Source organism: Hemitrygon akajei, chromosome 14 (genome assembly GCF_048418815.1).
Source record: "Hemitrygon akajei chromosome 14, sHemAka1.3, whole genome shotgun sequence".
Classification (NCBI taxonomy): Eukaryota; Metazoa; Chordata; class Chondrichthyes; order Myliobatiformes; family Dasyatidae; genus Hemitrygon; species Hemitrygon akajei.
In genome coordinates, this window is record NC_133137.1 from 19,310,904 (window position 1) to 19,337,548 (window position 26,645).

Genomic DNA, 26,645 nt, shown 5'->3' on the forward strand with positions numbered 1-26,645 from the left:
CAAGGTGTAGCATCTGCTTATTCAACCCCTCTCCCCCCAAAAAAAATAAATCAGGGTCACATGAAGCCATGGGACCAGGAGGAAGCTGGTTGTATGAGCAGTTGGTTTATATTACAAGACCTGGTTATGGGACCATTGATGCCAGGCAATCTCTGAAAAGTATTGATAATCGCTGGGGTCATTTGTCTTGTAAAGACACTGCCCACTTCTGTAAAAAAATTTGTCAAGAACAATCCTGGTCATGGAAAGACCATGACCACCCACATCATAAAACATGGCACATAACAACAAGCAGATGTCCCAAATAAACGAAGAGAATCCTGGCTATTTTCTCAATTAGTTTTTGTTTTTGAAGAGTTGGCCCAAACAAGAGGCTGTCCCAATTAACTGATGGACAAACTAACTGGAATCCTTAGTATTTCATGCTACCATCAAACTGAGGGGTCAGCTGTGAGCATTCTGAATGCAGCTGCCATAAAGACAAGTACCTTTCTTTTGACTTTCCTCTACTTTAAAATAATGCAAAACAGCCATTCGTACTCACATGCATTTTTAAATCCTTTGTCTATTTTTTAAAGAAATATTACTGACAGCCAATTAAACACTTTCAATCACCATTCTTTCAGTTCATTCACACACCTTACTTTCAGCTAAAAATCCTATTTCCCCACATAACATACATTTTCTGTTGTGTCAGCAATCCTTAAGTTAACAGAAGGCATTTCTAGAAAAAGTGTTATTTCTGCATCCCATTCATCATACTTGTCCCAAATTTAAGTACTTACATATCACATTCCAAAACCTTTGTTTGTTTTCAAAGAAGAGTATGTGGAAGGGCAGCCTACTCTCAGCCATTGGTGAAAGATCAATGGAATATTTCCGGAGATACTGAAGTTCAAAATCCCCAGGTGGTGAAATTCGTTTGTAGGAGTACAAATGTTGCAAGAGACTTAAAGCCTATTAAAATAAGATTTTATTTCACAAATGAAACTAGTGATAATGAAATGCAGTTGTTATTTTGACAATGTGTAGTATCTTCCTGAGCTGATAAGATTTTTCAAAATATTACTCAAAACCCCTAGAATGACTTGACTTCCAAATTTTTCTTTAGAACTAGCAAAAGACAAATATAAAAGCAATAAATAATTTTACTTAACTTATTTGCAAGCACTCCCATCTATTTCCTTTTTTCTCAAATTTTGTCATTTCATTAAAAGTTCACCAAAGTTCCCTCATTCTTCCCCCTCAAAATGTTATTTTTTAAGTTCAGAGCATTAAGCAGCTTTTGTTACTATCCATTATAAAAACCAGCAGAGTCAACACTTAGTTTTACCCTTTAGATCCATTTTTTCCTACCTGATCCAAGTTGAAATTGAAGGTTGTTTCATTTGATAATTTTATAATTTTTAAGGTACTTTCAATGATTTCATAGTCATATGGATCCATCTTAAAAATGAAGGAAAATACACTTCAGTATTCAGCAAATTATAAAGTAAACTTCCCTACTTTAAAAATATACTTCTGGTTATGGTCCCAAAGTGCACTACAGTCACCAACTTTAAGTGTGCTGCATAACGATCTGACTTATTTTCATTTTAACTGTTAGCATTCCTCAACTTGCTCTGAATAGACAAAAAGGAACCACTGGAGAAAGCAGACTCAGCAATATAGAATTGGCTTAGAAATTTCTTCTCACAACTCTGGGGGAAAATGTGAGCAGTTGAAAATAGGCTTAATCCTGAGTAAGGCAAAAGTCCATCCATTTCTATGCCTCTTCGTCCCGATATGGAATTCAACTTGAGTTTCTAGTTGGACTTGTTTCACACTCAAAGCATGGTTCTGTGCAAAACTCCCCAAAATGATGTTAACTGTGTGAGCTGCATGCACTCAATGAGCTAAATGGTCCCTTCTGTGCTATAACCATTCTTTAAGGTGAAATGTCCAATTTTTGTTTCCTGTGTAATTTTTAATTTCTTTAGTCTAAAAAAAAATCAATGGCCTTGCTTAAATATGGAATAACCAGCAATTTAAAGAGCTAAAACTCAAAATACATTCTGTTCCAGGAGTCTCATTGCTCATTCTATACATCACTCACCTTTCAGACTGAAGCTAACTTGTACTCAAAAATTGATGTCCACTAGTTATTTGCCCACTTCAGACATCTATTACATGGCATAAAAATGGACTAGGAAAAACATCTAAGACTGCCAATCAGGACCATGAAAGTAGAGGCAGAGTGGGGCTCATCATCCTTGACCTTATCAATCAATGCATATTGAATGCAAGCTCAGCCTTTCAAAGAAGCAATGTCTATGCCAATTCAACAAGAACAGTCCTCAAAAATCTGAGGACATATATGTATATTTAAGACTACTTTGTCAATGGAGTTTAAGGACATGGTCATGTTTAGCTTCCTTCTCTAATAACTATTCCATGTTGTTGCTGCTCATCCCCTTTTTAACTCACAATTTTCTCCTTCCAGCTGCATATTTTACTTTTCTTTCAACCCACAGATGCAAGCGGAGCAAGTATAATGCTCTGCATGCTTCTCCCAGACAAAGCATTCATAAACTACAATCATGCAGCATCACTCTTTGGGGACATTCCTGGCAGCTTCCTGTCAGGATTCCTGAAGATCTCTGATAGTCTCATGAACAAATAAACTACAGGTAAATGTTCTCAGGCAACCTTTCCAACTCATTCTGAGACCTTGCAAGCACTTTTCCCTCTCTCTGCCATCAAGTTTGCTTCTAAATGCTGCCCTCTAAGGACTCAGTTACAAGATCAGTTGTAATAGATCTAAAATAGATCAATATTAAAGCTTGCAATTAAATTGACATAGAGAAACCATAAAGTGTCTTCAAACTGGGCACATTAAAGTTAAAGAGACTGCAATGCTCATTTATCATGATGATGCCTCGTGATCTGGAAACAGACTTGAGCTACTGCAAATATTTTCACTGATGAAGTTTAGAAGAATGCAGCTGAAGTAACCTACTACTCAAAGATACGGCTGAATTGAAAATCCAGCTTCCCATTCAACCCCACAGCCCTCAGTTCCTTTAATATTTAAAATAAAATCAAGCACGATCAATCTTACATGTACACAATAACAGAGCACATGCAGCCAATTGCAAGCAAATAATTTCACAGAATCACAGTTTGTTTTTGCAGTATTTGCATGTTTGATTTGATATTCATGTTATCTACAATTACTCAACTCAATACTTCAATGATCTCTCACTCTCCTTTAAAAAAAAACAACAACACTCTGCAGAGTAGCAACCATCCCCACACTCAAACCTGGTGATACATCATCTATCTTTTCTCCTAATTGCTGTTCTTAAGGTACGAAAACTACTACACGTTGGCTAGATTGAATTAATGAAGGATTACCTTGTATAAAGCACAACTCAAACTAATAACCAGGTCAGTTTTATTTTTCAATAAAGGCATTACTTCTATGGCTCTTTCCAAATCATTAGCTTGAAACTGCTTTATATCACATGGTTCTCCTTCACCATGATGGGCACTTGTACCACGTAAAAGCAACGTCTCTATATACAACTGTAGTGCAACATCACTGTTCAACCCAAAAGCCCTGAAAGAGAAAAAACAGACATTCAGCAATCAATCAGATTTCTATTTATGAAAGCAAATAATTGCAATAATATTTTACACTATCCATATTTAAGGTATATCACAGTACCAAGACTAAACACAAATATTAGTAAAAAGGTAATGAAATGCTTAGAAAGTACTTTTTGATTACAGTACATGTAATCTTTTGTACAGATGTTAATTTTCATATTAACTATCTTTATTATTTTAATTGGTATTTTGAACAGCTTTATGAAATCATTATTACTTGCAGTACTGCATTATCAGTTTGGAGTCCACATTCGGATTCTGCACCAAAATAAGAATACATTCCTTTTTCTTTCCCGGATTCTCCCTAAATGCTGATTGGAACAAGATCTAGAAAGAATAGAATAACGTTATGGAAAAATTGTTCTTTCTTTCTCAATCTTTTTATTATTGTTATTAATATCAACAAAATAAAATTAAAATTAATACAAAGATAATGGGATTACAAACATACACATTTTGACTAAACATGAAAGAATACATAAGCAATGATTACAGTATAAATGAGTATTCCCAAATCATGAACGATACAATATACAAATAAACAAGGCAAACCTAGGTATATCATAGTATATATTAAAAAAAACAGAAAAAAGAAAAAGAAAAAAAATTATGCAAAAGAAAACTAATCTAATAATCTAATAACTAATAAAGAAAAAAAAGAAAAAAGAGAAAAAGAAAAAATGGAAAAAAAGGGCCGTTTATAATATCTCACAAAAATACAAAATCATCAGTGTTGTCAACTCCGATCCTCTCAACATATATAAAATCGAAACTGGAAAAACAAATAGGCTTGGAACAGGGTCATTTTGCATCATATGAAAATATTGAATAAATGGTCTTGATATCTTTTCAAATTTAATAGAAGTATCAAATACAACACTTCTAATTTTTTCTAAATTTAGACATAACATAGTTTGAAAAAACCAATGAAATACGGTAGGAGGATTAATTTCTTTCCAATTCAACAAAATAGATCTTCTAGCCATTAATGTAAGAAATGCAATCATTCGACAAGCGGAAGAAGATAAATGGAGTGAATCCATCATTGGTAAACCAAAAATTGCAGTAATAGGATGTGGTTGTAAATCAATGTTCAATACCGCAGAAATAATATCAAAAATATCTTTCCAATATTTTTTCAAAAGCGGACACGACCAGAACATATGAGTTAAAGACGCTATCTCAGAATGACATCTGTCACAAATAGGATTTATATAGGAGTAAAAATTTATCCTTGGACATATGAGCCCTGTGCACAACTTTAAACTGTATTAATGAATGTTTAGCACATATAGATGATGTATTAACTAATTGAAGAATTTTATCCCAATTCTCAATAGGGATAGTAAGGTTAAGTTCTCTTTCCCAATAATTTTTAGTCTTATAAAAGGGCTCTGAACGTATCTTCATAATTATATTGTAAAGTTTTGATATTAGCCCTTTCTGAAAAGGATTTAGTTCAAACAAATTCTCCAAAATACCTGAAGACACAAAATTCGGAAAAGTAGGAAGTACAGTATTTAAGAAATTCCTAATCTGTAAATATCTAAAAAAATGAAATCTAGGCAAATTATATTTATTAGATAATTGCTCAAAAGACATAAAACAATTATCCAAAAATAAATTGGAAAATCGTAGTAATCCTTTAGTCTTCCAAGCTGAATAAGCTTGGTCTATAATAGAAGGATAAAAAAAGCAATTGGATACAATAGGGATATTTAAAACAAACTGAGTCAACGCAAAAAATTTCCGAAATTGAAACCATATACGTAAAGTATGTTTAACTATCGGGTTATCAATTCGTTTCGGCAATTTAGAAAGAGCAAAGGGAAGAGAATCCCTAAAATAGAACCCAATGCAAATCCTTGTACAGATTTAATTTCCAGGTTCACCCAATGAGGGCTAAAAGATATGTCCCAATCCTTTAACCAACATATCAAATATCGGATATTAACTGCCCAATTATAAAATCTAAAATTAGGCAATGCCAATCCACCTTCCTTCCTTGCCTTCAGTAAATAAATTTTACCTAACCTAGGATTTTTATTCTGCCATATATATGAGGAAATTTTTGAACCAACATTAGCAAGGAAAGATTTCGGAATAAAAATAGGTACCGCTTGAACTATATATAAAAACTTGGGTAAAATAACCATCTTAATAGCATTAATCCGACCTATCAGAGATAAAGATAGTGGTGACCACTTAGTAAACAAACATTTAATCTGATCGATTAAGGGTAAAAAATTAACCTTAAATAAGTCTTTATAGTTTTTTGTGATTTTAATCCCTAAATAAATAAAAGTCATTAACTAATTTAAAAGGTAAATTTCCATAAATTGGAACCTGTCTATTTAAAGGAAACAATTCACTCTTATTAAGATTTAATTTATACCCAGAAAAATCAGTAAATTGAGCCAACAATGATAAAACTGCAGGAATAATTTCTCAGGATCAGAAATAAATAATAGTAAATCATCTGCATATAATAACTTATGTATATCTGTCCCACGATTAATGCCAAAAATGTTCTGTGATTCTCTGATAGCAATTGCCAAGGGTTCTAAAGCAATATCAAATAATAATGGACTAAGAGGGCAGCCTTGTCTAGTACCTCGAAATAAACAAAAAAAGGGAGATCTTTGATTGTTAGTAAGCACTGAGGCTACTGAAGTATGATATATCAGTTTAATCCAGGAAATGAATGTCGGACTAAAATTAAACTTCTCAAGCACATTAAATAAGTATGGCCATTCAACTCTATCAAGTGCTTTCTCCGTATCTAATGAAATGACACATTCTGAAGTGCTATGTGAAGGAGTATAAACAATATTCAATAATCTCCTAACATTGAAAAAAGAATAGCGATTTTTAATGAAACAGGCTTGATCTTCCAAAATAATTTGGGGTAATACCTTCTCCAGCCTGGATGCCAGTAACTTGGAAAAGATCTTGGAATCTACATTCAATAAAGATATTGGTCTATAGGATGCACAGTCAGTAGGGTCTTTATCTTTCTTCAATATTAAAGAAATGGAAGCTCTATAAAAAGATTGTGGCAAATTGCCCAATCTAATTGCTTCTTCAAAAACCCTGCATAACCAAGGAGAAAGAGTAGCGGAAAAACATTTTAAAAATTCTACTGTATACCCATCTGGACCTGGTGCTTTCCCAGAATTCATAGAGGAAATAACCCCTTTAATTTCTGCATCCGTAATAGGAGTTTCTAATATTGAAAGATCATCTGATGATAATTTTGGAAAATTCAATTTCCCAAGAAAATCACACATGGTATTACGATCATGAGGGAATTCAGAATGATACAGGGTATAAAAATCTTGAAATGATTTATTTATCTCATCGTGGTTAACTGTCAGATCCCCATTCTGCTGACGGATCTTAGTAATTTGACGTTTAACCAAAGCATTCTTCAATTGACTAGCTAACAGTTTACCCGATTTATCATTATGTATATAAAAATCAGATCTGGTTTTCATTAATTGATTTTCAATCGAAGATGTAAGTAATAAACTATGTTCCGTTTGAAGTTCAACCCTTTGTTTGTAAAGTTCCTTACTAGGAGTAATCGAATATTTCTTGTCAATCTCTTTAATTTTATCAACCAACAAAAGAGTTTCCTTCTTGATGCGTTTTCTCAGACCAACAGAGTAGGAGATAATCTGTCCACGTATATATGCTTTAAAAAGTGTCCCAAAGTGTTCCGCAAGAAATATCATCCATGGAATTAGTTAAAAAGAAGAAATCGATCTGTTCCTACATAAATTTAATAAAATCCAGATCTTGCAGTAAAGTAGAATCAAATTGCCATTGTCTAGCACTAGAAGCTGTATCCGTAAATTTAACAGAAAGTTTTAATGGAGCATGGTCAGAGATGGCTATAATATCATAATTACAACCAATTACCGATGGAATAAAACAAGAGTCAATAAAAAAAATAATCAATTCTCGAGTAGGAATGATAAACATGTGAGAAAAATGAAAACTCTTTGTCCTTAGAATGCCGAAATCTCCAAATATCAAAAATTCCAGTATCAGTCAAAAAAGAGTTAATACAAGTGGCCGACTTATTAGATAAAGCCCGAGTAGATATAGATTTGTCCATCGAAGGATTTAAACAACAATTAAAGTCACCACCCTTTATTAACTTATATTCATTTAGATTAGGTAGAGAAGTAAATAAGGACTTTAAAAAATCGGGACAATCCACATTTGGAGCATAAACATTAACCATAGCAACCTTTTTGTTAAAAAGTAAGCCAGTAATTAACAAAAATCTACCATTCGGATCCGAAAAGGTATCATGTTGGACAAATGCAATAGAGGAGTCAATAAAAATTGAAACTCCCTTTACTTTGGCATTCGAATTCGAATGATACTGTTGATCCCCTCCAAAACCTAAAAAAGTGATAATTGTCCTCTTTCCTCACATGAGTTTCTTGTGCAAAAATAATATGAGCATTAAGTCTTTGGAATACTTTGAAAATCTTTTTCCGTTTAATCGGATGGTTTAAGCCATTAGTATTCCAAGAGACAAAATTAATGGTCTGAGCCATAGTTCTGAAATCAACCCTTTGGTATATAAAGGGTTAACCAACTTATAAACTCATGCACCCGGAAGAGGAACAAAAATAAGGGGAGGACCCGGAAGTGATGACATTGCGGACATTTTTGTAGTTTAAAATCAGCCCAAATTAAAAAACTAAAAAAAAAACTGATAAAAGAAACATAATTAGAAAAAGACCTCCCACCCCCCACCCAAGAGGAAAAAGAAAAATTGTTAATTCACAAAAATGGCATTTGCGTTGACTGTGAAAGGTAATGAAAATGCATGCAAATGCATTGATGCACTGCATGTAATTAAATATCAAAGACAAATTATACCACCATTGCAGCTTCTCTGAAAAATTAAATAATATAAATCTAGACTCACTACTTGTTGAGTAGTCAGCAACAATTAGACTGTTCTCATTAGGTTTCACGGACAATTAGCATTCATTAGTGGAAACTCTTATTCAACACGACAATGGTTTGTTATTTTGAAAAATAATCTTTTTCTTTGTTTCTTAAGATAAGGACAAACAAGGGCAATTGTATATAGCGCATTTCTAATTTCTCTGAGGTAGTAGTTTTCCGAAATTTGTTGTTGGGTTTGGAATTCCAGGATTTCAACAGCAACAATAATAAATACCAAATCAGGATGGTGATTTCTCAACATGAAATGGAAGTAACGTTCTTAGAAACTGAGAAGTTACTGCCTTTTCTGAAAAGAGGGTTCCTAATTTTACTGTTTAAATGTCTGAATTCTAATTTCAAAAATATGTTTCTTAGAACATAGAATACTACAGCACAGTTACAGGCCCTTTGGCCCACAATTTTATGCCAACATTTTAACCTACTCCAAGATCAATCTAACCATTCCCTCTCACATAGCCCTCTGTTTTTCTTTTATCCATATGCCTATCCAAACCTCTAAAATGTTCCTATTATATGTGCCTCTGCCTCTACCACCACCCCCGGCAGTGAGTTCCAAAATGGGTCTGAATAAGCACATAAAATTTTAAAAATCATGTGGTTATTCTAATGCCCTTAAAGGTTAATATTTTCGTAAACTTTTTAATGATCTTCTGTCCCTCTCTATGTAAACAGCTACATCCTTTTTTTTTCCCCTTCCTTATTTGTCTTTAACAAATTAAACAAACTTTTCAAAATTATTTTTTTCTTAGCTCTGAAGTGGATGACTTCCCATTTCCCAATAAAGAACCCCAAATGCCAGTTTCATGAAGTTAGTTGATCTATCTAGACCCCTAAGTCCAGCTACCATGCATCTTACAGGTCCTCTCCAGTTTGTGAGCACCTGACGTACAGCAAATACATATGAACAAGCCACAGGCATTTTCTGCTATGTTAGAACTTGGATTGAAGTTGCATTTCTGACTTGCAAACTGTTCAAATTACAAATAATTCACAGGAATGTCATAACCTGGGGCGGTTCTGCACTAATTCAATGTTTCATGTTCCCTTACAACAGAAGATCACTCAGACCATCCATGCCAATTCTTAGATCTTTCTACCTTTCCCCCTCTCCCATTTATTTTCCTGTAACCTATATTTTCTCACATGCCCATCAATTCCCAGTCCGCTTGCAACACTCCGACATTAGAGGTAATTTATAGTAGCCAATCAACCTACTAGCCAGAATGTCTTTGGGGCACAAGATTAACAGGGACAATCTGTCAACATCACAAATCCAGATCATTGAAGCTGTGCAGAAGTTCTAATTATTATGCTAATGTAAAGCCCAGTTAATTGGATGCTATCTGCAAAAAATGTATTCCTTCATCTAGCTCTGTAATATTTGACAAAAAGCTGAAAACCCAGTCCATATCCATTGAGAACACAATTTGTAACATTCTGTCAATCAGAAGATATTCTTTTGATCCATCAGCTACTTCTCACCCAAATAATTCCCATACATTTTACTCAACTCTCGTGGCAAAACATCTAGCAGCAGTCACTATGACTTAAAATTTCCTCAGTTCTAACTCAAATACTTGATATTTTAAAGAGATACTTACACCAAGTTTACTGAGCTTCAAACCCCACTCTGTATCAACAATCAAGGAATTGAACTTCTGTTTTTGCTCCTCTTCCTGATGCAAATTAGCCAGCTGAGCACCAACAACAGCAACTGCCTGAAATAGCAAGATTTAAAATTGATGAAAGAAGAACAAATTACACATTCAATTATCAGTTCCCATGTGTTTAACACTCGTTCCTCCCTCGACCAACTTCCCATAGGATTCCTAGTGCTCCCTGAAAACCCATCTCAGTATTTCTAGATCTAAATCCAGACTGAGTGTTTTCAAAAGCTGAAACCTGATAAGTTCTTATCCCTATCAATTAACCACTTTTCTGACACTTATTTTTTAACAAAAATGTCACAAACAGAAATTATATATTTTATAGATTTAGATCAATTTTACAATTTTTTAAGTAATAGAATGGCCTTTATTTACGGAGGTGGTAACAGGGCAATTAGAATTTCATAAGGGATCAGGAAGAATGAGCATAGATTTATGGAGGGAAATTTACATCGATAAAAAATATCGTAAGATCATTTTATTTTGAGTTTATGGCTAGCATAGTAAATAAGGAGGGACCAATGGAGGTAATCTATTTGGACTTCCAGAAAATAGAGAGATTATTAAACAAAAATTAAAGCAAATGGTATTGGGGATATATATTCTAGCAGGGGGTCTGTGTGTTGGCTAAACAACAGAAAATAGTAGGAATAAACAGGTCATTCCAAAAGTTCAAACGTTAATTTTATTATCATAGTGTGTATGCAGAATACAACTCTGAAATTTGTCTTCTCCAGATAGCCAAAGAATACTGAAAACCATGCAAGTAATTGAAAGAAAAACATCAATCCCCCCTGCACGAAAAGAAAAAGAAACAAAAACTTGCAAACCCCAAACACCCCCAACCCTTTCCTTGCACTAAAACTAACAGATCACCAAACACCCAACCCGCCAATTGGCAACAAGAAAGAATGGACGCTTCTGAGGGCAGCAACTCGAACCAGCGGCCCCTCCAAAAACCACTCGCTCTCCTTCACATTTGCCTCAATGTTTCATTCTTCCTCGACGCTCTAATCAGCAAGGAATGAAGTCGATCACGGCCCCTCATCTCATCTCTGAGCTTCTCCTCGTGGTAGCTCAAGATCGTATTTCTCTTCTGGAATTTTCTCAGGGACAGAACACTAGGTCATTCAACCAAACTACAGACTAAGTCACAGGCCCCAACAATTTCAAAAAACAAAATTAAGAAGAATAAGTAGAAGACATAGAAAAGCTGAAATAACTGACTATATAACCATCTAACAATTACAGCACGGAAACAGACCATCTCGGCCTTTCTAGTCCGTGCCGAACGCTTACTCTCACCTAGTCCTACTGATCCGCACTCAGCCCATAACCCTCCGTTCCCTTCCTGTCCATATACCTATCCAATTTTGCTTTAAATGACAATACCGAACCTGCCTCTACCACTTCTACTGGAAGCTCATTTCACACAGCTACCACTCTCTGAGTAAAGAAATTCCCCCTCATGTTACCCTTAAACTTTTGCCCCCTAAGTCTCAACTCATGTCTTCTTGTTTGAATCTCCCCTACTCAATGGAAAAAGCCTATCCACGTCAACTCTATCTAACCCCCTCATAATTTTAAATACCTCCTCAACCTTCTACGCTCCAAAGAATAAAGACCTAACTTGTTCAATCTTTCTCTGTAACTTAGGTGCTGAAACCCAGGTAACATTCTAGTAAATCTTCTCTGTACTCTCTCTATTTTGTTGACATCTTTCCTATAATTCGGTGACCAGAACTGTACACAATACTCCAAATTCCGCCTTACCAATGCCTTGTACAATTTTAACATTACATCCCAACTCCTATACTCAATGCTCTGATTTATAAAGGCCAACATACTAAAAGCTTTCTTCACCACCCTATCCACATGAGATTCCACCTTCAGGGAACTATGCACCATTATTCCTAGATCACTCTGTTCTACTGCATTCTTCAATGCCCTACCATTTACCATGTATGTCCTATTTGGATTATTCCTACCAAAACGTAGCACCTCACACTTATCAGCATTAAACTCCATCTGCCATCGCTCAGCCCACTCTTCTAACTGGCCTAAATCTCTCTGCAAACTTTGAAAACCTACTTCATTATCCACGCCACCTACCTTAGTATCATCTGCATACTTACTAATCCAATTTACCACCCCATCATCCAGATCATTAATGTATATGACAAACAACATTGGACCCAGTACAGATCCCTGAGGCACACCACTAGTCACCGGCCTCCAACCTGACAAACAATTATGCACCACTACTCTCTAGCATCTCCCATCCAGCCACTGTTGAATCAATTTTACTACTTCAATATTAATACCTAACGATTGAACCTTCCTAACTAACCTTCTGTGCGGAACCTTGTCTGTCTGGAAGACATCTATCTGGAAGATGTTGCCCAAAGAATCATTCACTGGCAGCATCTTGACTGGAAATTAAGCATTTTCAGTTTGGGATGCTATAACAAATGAGATGCTGCAACCCAGGAATCCATAATCCCTATCAATAATTTGGATGAGGTGAATAAGTGCATTATAATTGATATAAATGAGAAGGATACATAAAGGATTCAGGGGATCCTTGAATCCATCAACAGCCCAATCAGCAGCAGGAGCAGGACACAATGTGGAGGTCTCTCGGAGGTCAGCAAAGCTTGCTTAAAAGGAGAGCTTCACAGGTGTTCAGGCTCATTCCGATGTTTCAATCTGTGGCAGGTGTATGCCACAGCTATGAAGTTTCTCGCAGGTTGGCGACTCTCGTTTAAAAGTACAGAAGGGACAAGTGGGGCGGCTATTGTTGGGAGTAGCCCAGTGGTGAAAGGAGTACCAGGCTTCAGCTTGAAAAAGGCATAGGCTCTGGGTAAGCTTTCCTTAAGGTTTTCTTTTTTCCCCCTCTCTTACTGTACCTAGTGTAGTAAATGGCTGTTGTGTGTTCTCCATGTTAGATGTTGGAGTCCTGGAAGACCCACAGTCTCCCAGGGAACTACATCTGCAAAAATGCATCAGGCTCCAACTCCTTGAAGACCGTGTTAGGGATCTGGAGCAGCAGCTGGATGACCGTCGGCTTGTATGGAAGAGTGAGGAGATAAGCAATCAAAGTTACAGGAAAGTGGTCACCCCAAAGTTGCAGTAGGTGAGTAGCTGGGTGACTGTCAGGAGAAATGGAAATGTGAGTAGGCAGTTAGCACAGAGCACCCCTGTGGCCATTTCCCTCAAAAATAAGTATACCGCTTTGGATACTGTAGAGCATATATATCAAACTCAAGGCCTGCAGGCCAAATCCGGCCCGTGGTGGAATTATCTTTGGCCCGCGAGATAATATCTAATTACTATTAAAGCTGGCCCCAGTAATCAAAGCACCTATGGCGTATGATATGGCTAATGCTGAGTTTATTCAGGTACCAGGTTTTCAGGGTTTTTAGTGTTTATTCGGCAGTCTTCTTCATAAGAAACGGAATTTGTAAAGTGAAACACTTTGTAGTTATAGCAGAGACTGAGACACATGAGAGCAGGCTGAAAAAACGGAGGCAACGAAAGCTGCGCTCGCACGCGTCCGACTGATCCGGCCCGCATGAAGCTGCATTTTGCTCAATCCGGCCCGTGACCTAAAATGAGTTTGACACCCCTGCAAGAGGAATGACCTCCCAGGCGAATGCCATGGAGACTGAGTTACTGGCACTGAGCATAGATCCGTGGTATAGAAAGGAAAGAGAGAGAAGAGGGGAACGGTAGTGAAAGGGGACTCAATAGTCAAGGGAACAGACAGCAAGCTCTGTGGATGTGAATGGGACATCCAGGTGCTATGTTGCCTTCCAGGTGCCAGGATCAGCGATGTTTTGGATGACGTCCACAACATTTTGGAGAGGGAGAAAGAGCAGCCAGATATCTTGGTACATATTGGAGCCAATGACATAGGAAGGAAAAGCAAAGAGGTCCTGAAAAGAGAATTTAGAGAGCCAGGTACAAAGCTAAGAAGCAGGACTTCCTGGGTAGTAATTTCTGGACTGCTGCCTGTGCCACGCTCCAGTGAGGGTAAAAACAGGGTGATTTGGCAAGTTAATGTGTGGCTGAGAAGCTGGTGGTGCAGGGGGCAGGTTTCAGGTTCTTAGATCACTGGGATCTCTTCTGGGGGAAGTATGACCTGTTCAAAAGTTATGGGTTGCATCTGAACCGGAGGGGAACCAATACTGTATTCTCAAGGGCAGGTTTGTTAGAGCTGTTGGGGATAGTTTAAACTAATTTGGCAGTGGGGTGGGAACCAGAGTGAAGGGACTCAGGATAGGACAGATGGTTTTAAAAAAAAGCAAAAATAGTGGCAGACTGTCAGGAAGGGCAGGCAGATGATAGGACATAATTGCAGCCAGCAGGGCAAGTATCAGTGCATTAGGGATGCAGAATCAAAAAAGGTAGCAAATATAGTACTCTTAAAGTGTTATATCTCAATGCATGGACTATAAAAAATAAGGTGGATGATCTTGTTGCACTATTACAGGTTGTCAGGTATGATGTTGTGGTTATCACTGAATCGTGGCTGAAGGATGGTTGCAGTTGGGAGCTAAATGTCCTAGGTTACACGTTGCATCGGAGGGATAGGAAGGTACACAGAGGGGGTGGTGTGGCTCTGCTCATAAAGAATGGCATCAAATCAGTAGAAAGGTGTGACTAGGATCAGAAGATGTCGAATCCTTTTGGGTTAAGAAATTGCAAGGGTAAAGGATCCTGATGGCAGTTGTATACAGGCCTCCCAACAGTAGCTGGGATGTGGACCACAGATTACAACAGGAATTAGAAAAGCAGTGTCAAAGGACAATGTTATGACAGTCATGGGAGCTTTCAACATGCAGGTTGATTGGGAAAATCAAAGGAGTGAGTTTGTTGAATGCCTACGAGATCACTTTTTAAGAGCAGTTTGTCGTCGAGCTTTCTAGGGGATCAGCTTTACTGGACTGGGTGATTAGGGAGCTTAAGGTAAAAGAACCTATCAGAAGTAATGATCACAATTTGATTGGAAGGAGATGCTGGCAGGAATGACAGCAGAGCAGCAATGGTATGAGTTTCTAGGAAAGATTAGGAAGGACAGATGTATTCCAAAAACAAAGAAATACTCAAATGGCAAAATAGTACAACTGTGGCTGACAAGGGAAGTTAAGGCTAATGTTAAAGCAGAAGAGAGGGCATATAACAAAGCAAAAAATTAGAGGGAAGACAGAGGATTGGGAAGCTTTTAAAACCCTATAGAGAGCAACTAAAAGAATCGTTAGGAGGGTGTTACGTGACCACTGTTTCATACTAGCGGTGTCACTTTAAAATTGCCTGAATGAGGCAGGACCATGACATCAGTATAACAAGCTGCGACAGACCACTGGGACCTTCAGAAGGAAAGGGCGAGAGCGAGAGAGAAAGTCCGATGCTTTCCCCTTCCCAAGACTGGGTTGGCACGGTGCACATTGGATGTGTGACTATCACGTCGTATGATCTAAATGTAGACTTTGTTGGAGAATCCTGCGGCCACCACTTTCATTAACCCTTACCTGGATTCAGGGGTGCTATGTAGTAACCACTTGTGCGAAGGGATATCCCGTGACTGTCACCTTAGGATAATTCTACGTGGATTTCAGAACGACTCAACGGATGAGATCTTCTGCGACTGTTACTTAGTTTACCCAGCATGGAGTCTGTGGAATTCTTCATTATTGCCTCCTCTCTACATTTTAACATAGATTTGCAAATCTCTCCCTTCATATATTCCGTAGATTACTGAACCTTTTCTAGTTTGCCAACTTAAGACTTTAAGAACTGTTCCTAAGCTTGACAGTTTGGGAGCCACACATGCATAACATTGTTAACTTCTGTTTATTTTGTTTAATTTTCTATATTATGAGTAGATACTAATAAAGACAGTGGTTTTAACATCAAAACCTGACTCAGTTTGTGATCTATTGCTGCTGGTACGTAACAGGGGAAAAGATGATTATGAAAGCAAGCTAGCAAACAATATCAAAGTGGATAGTAAAAGCTTTTTTAATTATGTAAAAAATAAAAGAGAGATGAGAGTGGATATAGGAATGCTAGAAAATGAGGCTGGAGAAATAATAGCAGGGGCCAAAGTGATGGCAGATGAACTAAATTAGTATTTTGCATCAGTCTTCACTGTGGAAGACACCAGTAGTGTGCCAGATGTTGAGGGGTGTGAGGGAAGAGAAGTGAGTGCAGTTACTATTACAAGAGAGAAGATGCTCAAAAAGCTGAAAGATCCAAGTGTACACAAGTCACCCGGACAAGATGAATAGCACCCTAGGGCTCTGAAAGAGGTAGCAGTAGAGATTGTGGAGGCATTAATAATGATCTTTCAAAAATCATTGGACTCTGGCATGGTGCCAGAGGACTGGAAAATTGCAAATGTCACTCCACTCTTTAAGAAAGGAGGAATGCAGCAGAAAGGTAGTTATAGACTAGTTAGCCTGACCTCAGTGGCTGGGAAGATGTTGGAGTCAATTGTTAAGGATGAGGTTATGGAGCACTTGGAGACACAGGACAAGATAGGACAAAGCCAGCACAGTTTCCTTAAGGGAAAGTCTTGCCTGATGAACCTATTGGAATACATGTAGTATATATAAAAGAGATGCAGTAGATGTTGTATATTTGGACTTTCAGAAGGCCTTTAACAAGGTGTCATATGAGGCTGCTTACCAAGTTAAAAGCCCAAGACATGGTTAAAGCATTGGCTGATTGATAGGACATGGCGAATGGGAATAAAAGGATCCTTTTCTGGTTGGTTGCCAGTAACAGTGTTCTGCAGGGGTTGGTGTTGGGACCACTTATTTTTATGCTGTAAATAAATGATTTAGATAATGGAATAGATGGCTTTGTTGCCGTTTGCAGATGATATGAAAATTGGTGGAGGGGCAGGTAGTGTTAAGGAAACAGGTAGGCTGCAGAAGGACTTAGGCTGACTTGGAGAATGGGCAAGCGAATGGCAAATGAAAAACAATGTTGGAAAATGCTTGGTCATGCATTTTGATAGTAGAAATAAATGTGCACACTCTTTTCTAAACAGGGAGAAAATACAAAAATCTGAGATGCAAAGGGACTTGGCAGTCCTTGTGCAGAACAAGCTAAAGGTTCACTTGCAGGTAGAGTCAGTGGTGAGGAAGGCAAATGCAATGATAGCATTCATTTCAAGGGGTCTGCAGTGGTGAGGCCTCATCTTGAGTATTGTGAACAGTTTTGGGCTCCTCATCCAAGAAAAGATGTGATGGCATTGGAGAGGGTTCAGGGGAGGTTCACAAGGATGATTCCAAGAATGAAAAGGTTACCATATGAGGAAGGTTTGACAAGCTCTTAGTTTGTACTCGCTGAAATTTCATTGAAACCTTTCTAATGCTGAAAGGCCTAGACATAGTAGATATGGAAAGGATGCTTCCCATGGTGGGAAAGTTTAGGACAACAGGGCACAGCCTCAGGATAGAGGAGCAGCCATTTAAAAAAGAGATGTGGAGAAATTTCTTTAGCCAGAGGGTGGTGAATTTGTGGAATTTATTACCACAGGCAGCTATGGAGGCCAGGTTGTTGGGTGTATTTAAGGCAGAGCTTGATAGATTCTTGATTGGACACAGTATCAAAGTTTATGGAGAGAAGGCCAGGGAATGGGGCTAAGGAGGGAAAAAGAGGATCAGCCATGATTGAACAGCAGCGCAGACTCGACAGGCCAAATGGCGTAATTTTGCTCCTTTGTCTTATGGGATATAGACTGGTTAAGAGAATGTGCAAAGATGGGGTGAATGGAATACATAGTTAAAAAAATAGTATATTGGCCTTCATCGCAAAAAGATTTGTGTGCAAAGCAGAGAGTTGTCGACATCTGGAACATTGTATATAGATCTGATCGGATCAGGTGAAATCCACCCTGAGGAAAGTGAATGCGAGTAAGGCAGCTGGCCCAGACGGAGTGCCCGGCTGGGTACTGAAAGCATGTGCCGACCAGCTTGCTGAGGTGTTTACAAGTATATTTAACTCTCACTGCAACAAGCTGCTGTTCCAACATGCCTTAAAACCTCCATCATCCCAGTGCCCAAAAAATCAGCAGTGAAGTGCCTGAATGACTATTGCCCCGTAGCGCCGACACCCATGGGTCATGGACTTTCTCACAGACCAACCACAGCAAGTCAGAATTGGTAAGCACACCTCCACCACCCTCATCTTAAAAACAGGCACCCGGCAGGGCTGTGTGCTGAGCCCTATGCTCTACACACTCTTCACACGTGACTGCACCCCTATCTACACCTCCAATTCCATAATTAAATTTGCAGATGATACCCCAGTGGTTGGCCTGATCTCGGACGAGGATGAAACAGCCTACAGGCTCGAGGTAGATCATCTGACGGAGTGGTGTAAGGACAACGGCCTGGTCCTTAACACTTCTAAAACAAAAGAGATGATCATTGACTTCAGGAGATCAAAGAACAGAGTACACACCCCCCTCCATATACATGGTGAGGTAGTGGAAAGTGTGGAACACCTGAAGTTCCTTGGATTTATGTTGTCAAAGCAGCTGACATGGACCACCAACACCTCGATGCTTGTATAAAAGGCACAACAAAGACTCTTCTTCCTCAGAAAGCTGAAACAGGCCAAACTCCCACAAAAGCTGTTGCTTAACTTCTACAGAAGCACAATTGAAACCATTCTGACCAACAGCGCCACAGTGGTATGCCAGCTGCACAGCCGCTGAGCGACAAGACCTGCATCGTGTGGTGAAGGCAGCCCAGCGAATTATCAGGATGGAGTTCCCAGGACTGGACACCATCTATTCCAGCAGACTCAGGAGGAAAGTAATCAGCATAACCAGAGTCACCACACACCCCAGACACTCCCTGTTTGACCCGCTTCTGTCCAGCAAAAGGTTCAGGACACTAAAAACCAGAACAAATAGACTGAGGAACAGCTTCTACCCCAGAGCTGTGGCCTCCATCACACCACTCCCACAGAACAATGACTGAAACTGTGAGCACACACATGCACACACAAGGACTCAAATACTTGCACTAATGGCACTTTGTGCATTACTGTGATATTTTGGTGCTGCTGTAACTTACTTTCTGCTACTTATCTATTTAATACTGTTTTTCTATTACTGTCTTGTTTTATCTACCACTTTGTATGATTGCCTGAGAGGAAGCCAAACAGAGTTTCATTGTACCTATGTATAATGACAATAAAGATCATTCAATTCAATTCAATCTTCTTATTTAGGGAAGAATGTACCTACGTTAGAGGCAGTGCAGTGAAGATTCACCACATTTATTTTTGGGCTTATCACCTGAGGAGAGATTAAGCAGACTGGCCTTATGCTCTCTTGTGTTTAGAAGCATGAAAAGGGATTTTCATTAAGGCATATATAATTTTTACAAGGCCTGACAAAGGACCAGAGATCTCAGCATTAAAACAAACAATCATCCATTCAGAATAGAGATGATAAAGCTCCCAAAGAATAGTAATAAAGCTTTGGAATCTTTATACAAGGCAGCTATAGTACAATAATTCAGCATATTCAAGGTGAATATCAATAGATATTTATAAATTAAGAGAAACAAGGAATAAAAGGTTATTTCAAGAAAGAAGAGCCGAAATAAGATTAGACATGATCTTATTGAATAGCAAAGTTGATGTAAGGGGGCTGGATTGCTCATTCCTGCTTGTAGATCATACGTCTTTGGTTCTAAATGTAGATGAGAAATGCTTAGATAGAAATAAGATGTGATTTAAGAGATTTGACAAACCATTTCACATACCAGAATTTTATTATAATTCTGCCACGAATCGTTGATGATATTCCACAACTTCTCAAACACAATCTGTCTCGGCAATAATGTGCAGTAAGCCAACGCTAAATCAGTGTCAACCACACGACAGTTGAATACCTAAGAAATTAAAAGATTCACAAGCTTTAGTGCAGAAACAACCTGCAGAGAACTGAAAAAGGCAGGAAATTATCCAATGGGCTAAAGATGATAACAAATAGCAAGAGTGTTTTTTATTAGTGCACAACTTATTGATCTTGCAAATTAAAATAACCAATAACAGATTACATCAGTAAAAGAACAAATGTGACAACAATCCCAGTTAATACGCACTTCTTTAACGGGGAACAATGTTATCAAGACCAGCTTCTTCTCTGAGTACAGTAACATTGTTCTTTCAGTGATGATTGCTCTGTATTCCTAATTCATTATGAAAGAAGGCTGTAGAGGGTTGTAGACTCAGCCAATTCCATCATGAGCACAATCCTCACCATCAGCAAGGACATCTTCAAATGATGGTGCCTCAAGAAGGGGGCATCCATCACCAAGGACCATCACCATTTGGGCCATACCCTTTTGTTGATACTACCATCTGAGAGAGAGTACAAGAGCCTGAGGACCCACACCCAGCTGTTTAGAGAAAGCATCTTCCCCTCCACCATCAGATTTCTGAATGGTCCATGAACACTACCTCATTATTTCTCTTTTTTCCCCTGCATTAGTTATTTATTTTGTAATTCGAGTTATTTTTGTCTTTCTCCTGCAATGCTGTCGCAAAACAAATTTTGTGTCATATATTAGTGATAGTAAACCGGATTCTGGAAGAAGTGAAGACACTGACACTCGCCATCAGATTATAGCTAAAAACTATGAATGCCACACATTGGTATCCAGTACTCTTCCAATTTTCTGTACAAGGCAGAAACCTTAACAACTATAAAGACCTCTAATAATCATCATCAAGATGAGGAACAACCTTCTACTTATTCACAATTAAGCTACAAAGTAGGTTTACAAATGGCTTTTGGGCAAGAGAATCCAGGGAAGTTCCCAATATAGTAGATTCAGTTTAAGTGGTCCATTGGTTAATCAGAGAGCTGCGTATTTGATGCAGCTCTTAAAGAATAAAAACTAATCGAGAAAGTAGTCAAGATTGCCATCATTCATTTGGGACACTATGCCACTTAACTGGAACAGAAGACGGTTGCTGAACAGTTTCTAACTAGTGTCAGTCTTGTGAGCTTGTACCCATTATAAACTACATTGTAGTTAGAGAGAGTTTTTTAAAAATAGCATCAGTTATGCATGCTTATGTTAAAAAAAAGTGATTTTTGTCACTGATAGTTGGCGAAAAATAAGCAGCAAGTCAATTTAGAACTGTTTTGTTCACTGTAGTTTCAAGCATTCAAGCTTGGAGGTGCCAGAAATGACCCATGAGTGAAAATGAAATGATTTCCCTACTTCAATAAGTTAGGAACTACAAAGATTTTGAAGGTATTGACAAACATCTTGAATGTTAGAATGAAATTAAAGATTTGGAGGATGCACTGTTACAGACTATTACCTGCACAAGGTGTCTACATTGATTTTATTTACAGTTAACCAAAAGAACAGGGCAGCATACACTGGATAAATTCTTCTGTCATTAATTGTTGGGAACTAATAGTTTTATAGTACTGTAGTAGTATTGGTAGTGTTCTAATTTGTTCTGTATTTCATTTAAATACATAATTTGTTACTCAGTTAAACAGTAGTTTGTCTCTTTTTTAAACACACCTTTTTAACCATTTCCATGAAACTTCAACTAATTGGAGCAGATGCTTAGTTGAGCAAAAATATACTGGTCCAGATATGTCTCAATTAACCAAAATCCACCATACTTCAGTATCAATCATTGGAGGAAAGGCAAATTTGATATGGAGGGCATAAAGGAGCAAATGTTGAGTACGAAAATGAAAGGACAAATTTCCTGTTTTAGATTGTCATTCAATTAAGGTGCTGGAAATTCATGGACCAGTAGCAAGTTAAATTGCTGTCAGCATTTACAGTTCATTTTGACAAATTATTGTAGAATATCTGGTGCAACTTTACCTTGTGCAGCAAAGCTTGAGAATTCTTCATGACAATCGAAAAAGCTACATTTCCAATATCAACAACAAAATCTTTTACTTCTTTTGAGCATTGGTCCTCATGAAGCTGCATAACAAAGGAGAGAAATACATTAATCATCTCATTCATCAGTTACTTTTGATTCTTATGAAGGAGGCAACTGTTCAGCCCGATGGACCTTTGACTGCTTCCAAGAGAGCAATCCCTTTAGTTCAATTCCTTCTTTCAGCCTTTCTTTGCAGCTTCTTTGCTTCTTGTACATTCTAATCAAATTCCCTTTGATTTTTTTTTGCTTTTAAACTACAGTAAAGGATAATCTACAGCATCCAATTTACCTACAGCATGTCATTGGGATGTGTGAGAAAATCCAGGTGGTTACAGAGAATATGAAGTCTTAGAGAAATACAGCACGAATGCAAGTCCTGCAGCCCAGGTCCATGCTGACCACACTGACAACCCGGCTAATCCCAAAGGTTCTAAAAGGTACGGCAGGCATGGCTTCCCATGTACAAAACCCTGCTGAATCTTCCTAATCAGACTCTGTCCTGCCAAATACTGGTAGATCCTGTTCCTCTGAATTCCCTTCATAACTTCTACACTCCTGATATCAAGCTGATCGAACTGTACTTTCCTGGTTTGTCCTTTCTACCTTTTTAAACATGGAACAACTAAGGATGCACTCTGTCAGGCCCTGAGGATTTATCCACCATAGTGTGCTGTTAGGCTGCAAATACCTTTTCCCTGGTAATATTAATGTCCTCCAAGACATTGCTACTTCATAATTGTTTAATGTAATTTCCTGTACACAACTGTAAAGGAGAACAAAATAATTGTTTCTCCAGATCCAAAACAGCTCAAAAAAACCATAAGAACACAATAATTTAAAAAAACACAATAAATATAAATACATAAGATAGCTCCTATGCATTCATTGATTGTATGTCCCTTAAGTGATGTCAGGCTGTACATAAAATGACTGAAATGAAATAATAAAGTAGTGGTGGAGGAGTTGATCAGCCTTACTTCTTGAGGAAAATAACTGTTTTTGAGTCTGGTGGTCCTGGTGTGGATGCTATATAGCCTTCTTCCTGATGAGAGAGAGACAAACAGTCCACAAGCAAGACGGGTGAGATTCTTCATGTTACTGACCCTTTTCTATATATACACATGTCCTTGATGGTGGGTAGGATGTTACCAGTGATGCACTGGGCAGTTTTGACTACCCACTGTAGAACCTACCTGTCAGCCGCAGGGCAGTTTCCGACCACGTAGTGATGCAGCTTGTCAGGATGCTCTTTACTACACATCTGTAGAATGACACAAGTGAAGTTCAACTCTCTTCTGCCTCCTCAAAGTAGAGGCGATGATGAAATTTCTTGACTGTGTAGGATGTGTTGCAAGACAATTAGAGGATGTTTGTGATGTACACTCCCAAGAATTTTAAGTTACTTGCAGTTTCCACTGCTGTACTGCCGATGTAAAGTGGGGTGTAAATGGTGCAAGTTTTCCTGAAATTGATAGCCATCTCTTTTGTCTTGTTGACATTAAAGAGGTTATTTGCCTGACACCAGGCCTTGAGCTCTTCCACTGCCTCTCAGTAGACTATCTCATCGTTGTTGGTGATGAGCCCCACCACTGTCTTGTCATCAGTGAACTTGACGATGCAATTGCTCCAGGGTATGTTCATTAGGAAATCCAACACCCAATTTCACAGTGGTGTATTTAGACCAGAGTAGGAATTTCTTCACCAAAGTCTGTGAAATCCAGAAACAGCATTCTGACATCAGTGTCATTTTCTAGGAGTGTCAGGGTCAGGGTCAGGTACATGACAGGTGCTATGGCATTTGTCATACAGCTGTTCTGTTAGTTAGCATGTTGGTGAGTGTCTAGTGCTGCAGGAATGGAGCTTTTGATATGTGCTATTTTTAGCAATTCAAAGCACTTCATGATGATTGGCGTCAGTGTCACTGGGCCTAGTGCTTTAGTTCTGTTTCCCTTATCTCTTGAGCAAAGATGAATTCTCCCCAGTTTATATTTGTTAAAAAACCCATTCATCTTCTGTAGCTCAAGACACAGGTTGACCTACTCTCTCCATAGCCACCCTTTTACTCTTAATATAACTATAGAGTCTCTTGGGAATTCCCTTAACCTTACCTGCCAGATCCATCTCATACCCCCATTTTGCCCTCTTGATTTCCCTTTTGAAAGTATTCTTAATCTTTTGATAGTCATCAAGGGATTCACTCATTCCTGAAATCCTGAACTCAGTGTCTATAAACATGCAAACTCTGAACACATTGTACTCAGTGTCATGACTGAAATTTGTTTCTGGACCTTTTAGGCAGTAATGATAATAGCTGTATGACTGAGCCACCCACCCTGTTAAAAAGTACCAAACTATTTTTGTTCCATAATTCCAGAGTGTGGTGTTCAGTTGGATTTTTTAAAAAATCCTAACTTTGAATTTTTGACCAGACATCTATCTGATCACAACCCAGTCATATCTACTTTTAATTATGGCAAAATTTAAAATAAGGCTACCAGGTAGAGGTTTAACTCCACTCTTCTAAAAAACAATGAATTTCTAACACAACTGAGAACAAAACTGATGGAATTTATAAATTTAAATAAAAATAGTGTCTCAGATGTGACAGTGATTTGGGCCTCCAACAAGGGTTTCTTATGAAATAACGCTATATAGTTCAGTTCCCACCTACATAAAAGCCGGCTTCAAAAGATTTCCACCCTAGAAGAACAATGTAAGGTTTTGGAGAATGATCTCAAAAGGAGATACACCATAACAAAAGAAAACAAGCTCAGAACAAAACAAGCAGAATTAAATGATTTATTAAGAAGCAGGGCAGAATATATGATCCATATAATCAAACATAAGTATTATGCAGAAGAGAGCAGACCGAGCCATCTTTTGGCACTAACGCTCAAACAACAGGAAGCTAAAAGGTCTATAACAGCGATAAGACATCCTAAACGTAGAGTAGTGTCTTCAACAGAGGAAATAAATGAGACATTCAAGAATTACTTTAAAGAACTGTATACAAGTGGCTCAGTTTCTTCTGAGAATGATTCACAGATTTTTTTTTAGTAGATTTGACCTCCCTATGTTGTCATTAGAGAACACCAAAACTCTAGACTCTACTATTACACTGGATGAGCTACTTAAAGCAGTCAAAGCTACAAATAAGGGCTGTATGCCAGGTATAGATGGCATACCTGTGGAACTTTACCTATCACTTTGGGATATGGTTAGAAACATTAAATTATGCTATTGGAAATGGCGCTTTCCATAGAGATCTAAACACAGCCCTGATGAGTTATACCTAAGCCCAGTAAGGACCCCTTGGAGGGTGCCAATTACCGTCCAATCTCCTTGATAAATGCCGACCTCAAGATATTCTCCAAAGTCTTAGCCAGTAGACTTGAGATAGTAGTTGAGAAAGTAATTAGCCCAGACCAAACAGGCTTTTATCAGGGGACGTCTCGCATCTGATATTTGCTGGCTCTTACACATACTGAGTGCAACACATAAAATCCCGCCTGCCTGTAGATGCTGAAAAAGCGGTCGATCACCTTGAATGGCCATATCTTTGGAGAGTTCTAAAAAAATTTAAGTTCGGCGATAAATTTATCAATATGATTCAAACACTGTATGCTAAATCCTTCAGCCTGGGTATGTGTGGGAGGAGGTTTCTCAGAGTTATTTGACATAGGATGGGGCACACGACAAGGGGACCCTTTGTCTCTTTTAATTTTTACTATATCTGTTGAACCGCTTGCACAGTTAATTAAAAACTCCCCTCAGATCTCCCCTATAACAATAGGTACAACATCACATTCGATATCACTTTACACTTTACACAACACACTAGTTTATACGGCAAATGTTCAACAAACTCTCCCCTATGTTTTAAAAACACTGAAGCAAATTTGGACTTCTTTCAGGATACAAAGTTAATTTGTCAAAATCAGCACTGATGCTGATTAATACAGATAAAAGAAAGGTGCTTCTCCCTCCCCAGATTAAGGTTACAAAAGAGGTCCTCTACTTGGGTATTAAAGTTAACACTTCCTATCATCTGTGGCTAAAACAAATTACTCTTGAATTTTGAAAAAAATAGAAGATATTAATAGATGAAGACACCTGCTAGCATCAGTCCCAGCCCATATATGTCATTAAAATGAACATCTTACCCCACATTAATTTTATCAGCCGAATGATCCCACTTGCGGCTCCAGCAGGATATTGGCAAAAACTGGACTCCTCACTACGATGCTATGTTTGGAATGGTAAACGACCCAATATAAAGTGGGTATAAAGCTCTACAATTCAAAAAGTTGGATCGTGGATTGGCATGTCCAAATTTTACATTGTATCTCTGGGCATTTGTATTAAAAAGTATTA

At 38.0% G+C, this 26,645-nt stretch overlaps 1 protein-coding gene across 1 annotated transcript in view; it reads right to left on the minus strand.

Moving 5' to 3' along the window:
* The window catches only part of kntc1 (kinetochore associated 1), a 160,274-nt gene that overhangs the window by 56,205 nt on the left and 77,424 nt on the right, over positions 1 to 26,645 (minus strand). The window contains exons 40-46 of the mRNA XM_073065544.1: positions 22,208 to 22,312; positions 20,108 to 20,236; positions 10,248 to 10,364; positions 3,869 to 3,978; positions 3,397 to 3,601; positions 1,357 to 1,446; positions 786 to 957 (exon numbers count right to left, since the gene is read on the minus strand). Coding sequence (XP_072921645.1) covers positions 786 to 957; positions 1,357 to 1,446; positions 3,397 to 3,601; positions 3,869 to 3,978; positions 10,248 to 10,364; positions 20,108 to 20,236; positions 22,208 to 22,312 — 928 coding nt within the window. The remainder of the gene's footprint in view (positions 1 to 785; positions 958 to 1,356; positions 1,447 to 3,396; positions 3,602 to 3,868; positions 3,979 to 10,247; positions 10,365 to 20,107; positions 20,237 to 22,207; positions 22,313 to 26,645) is intronic.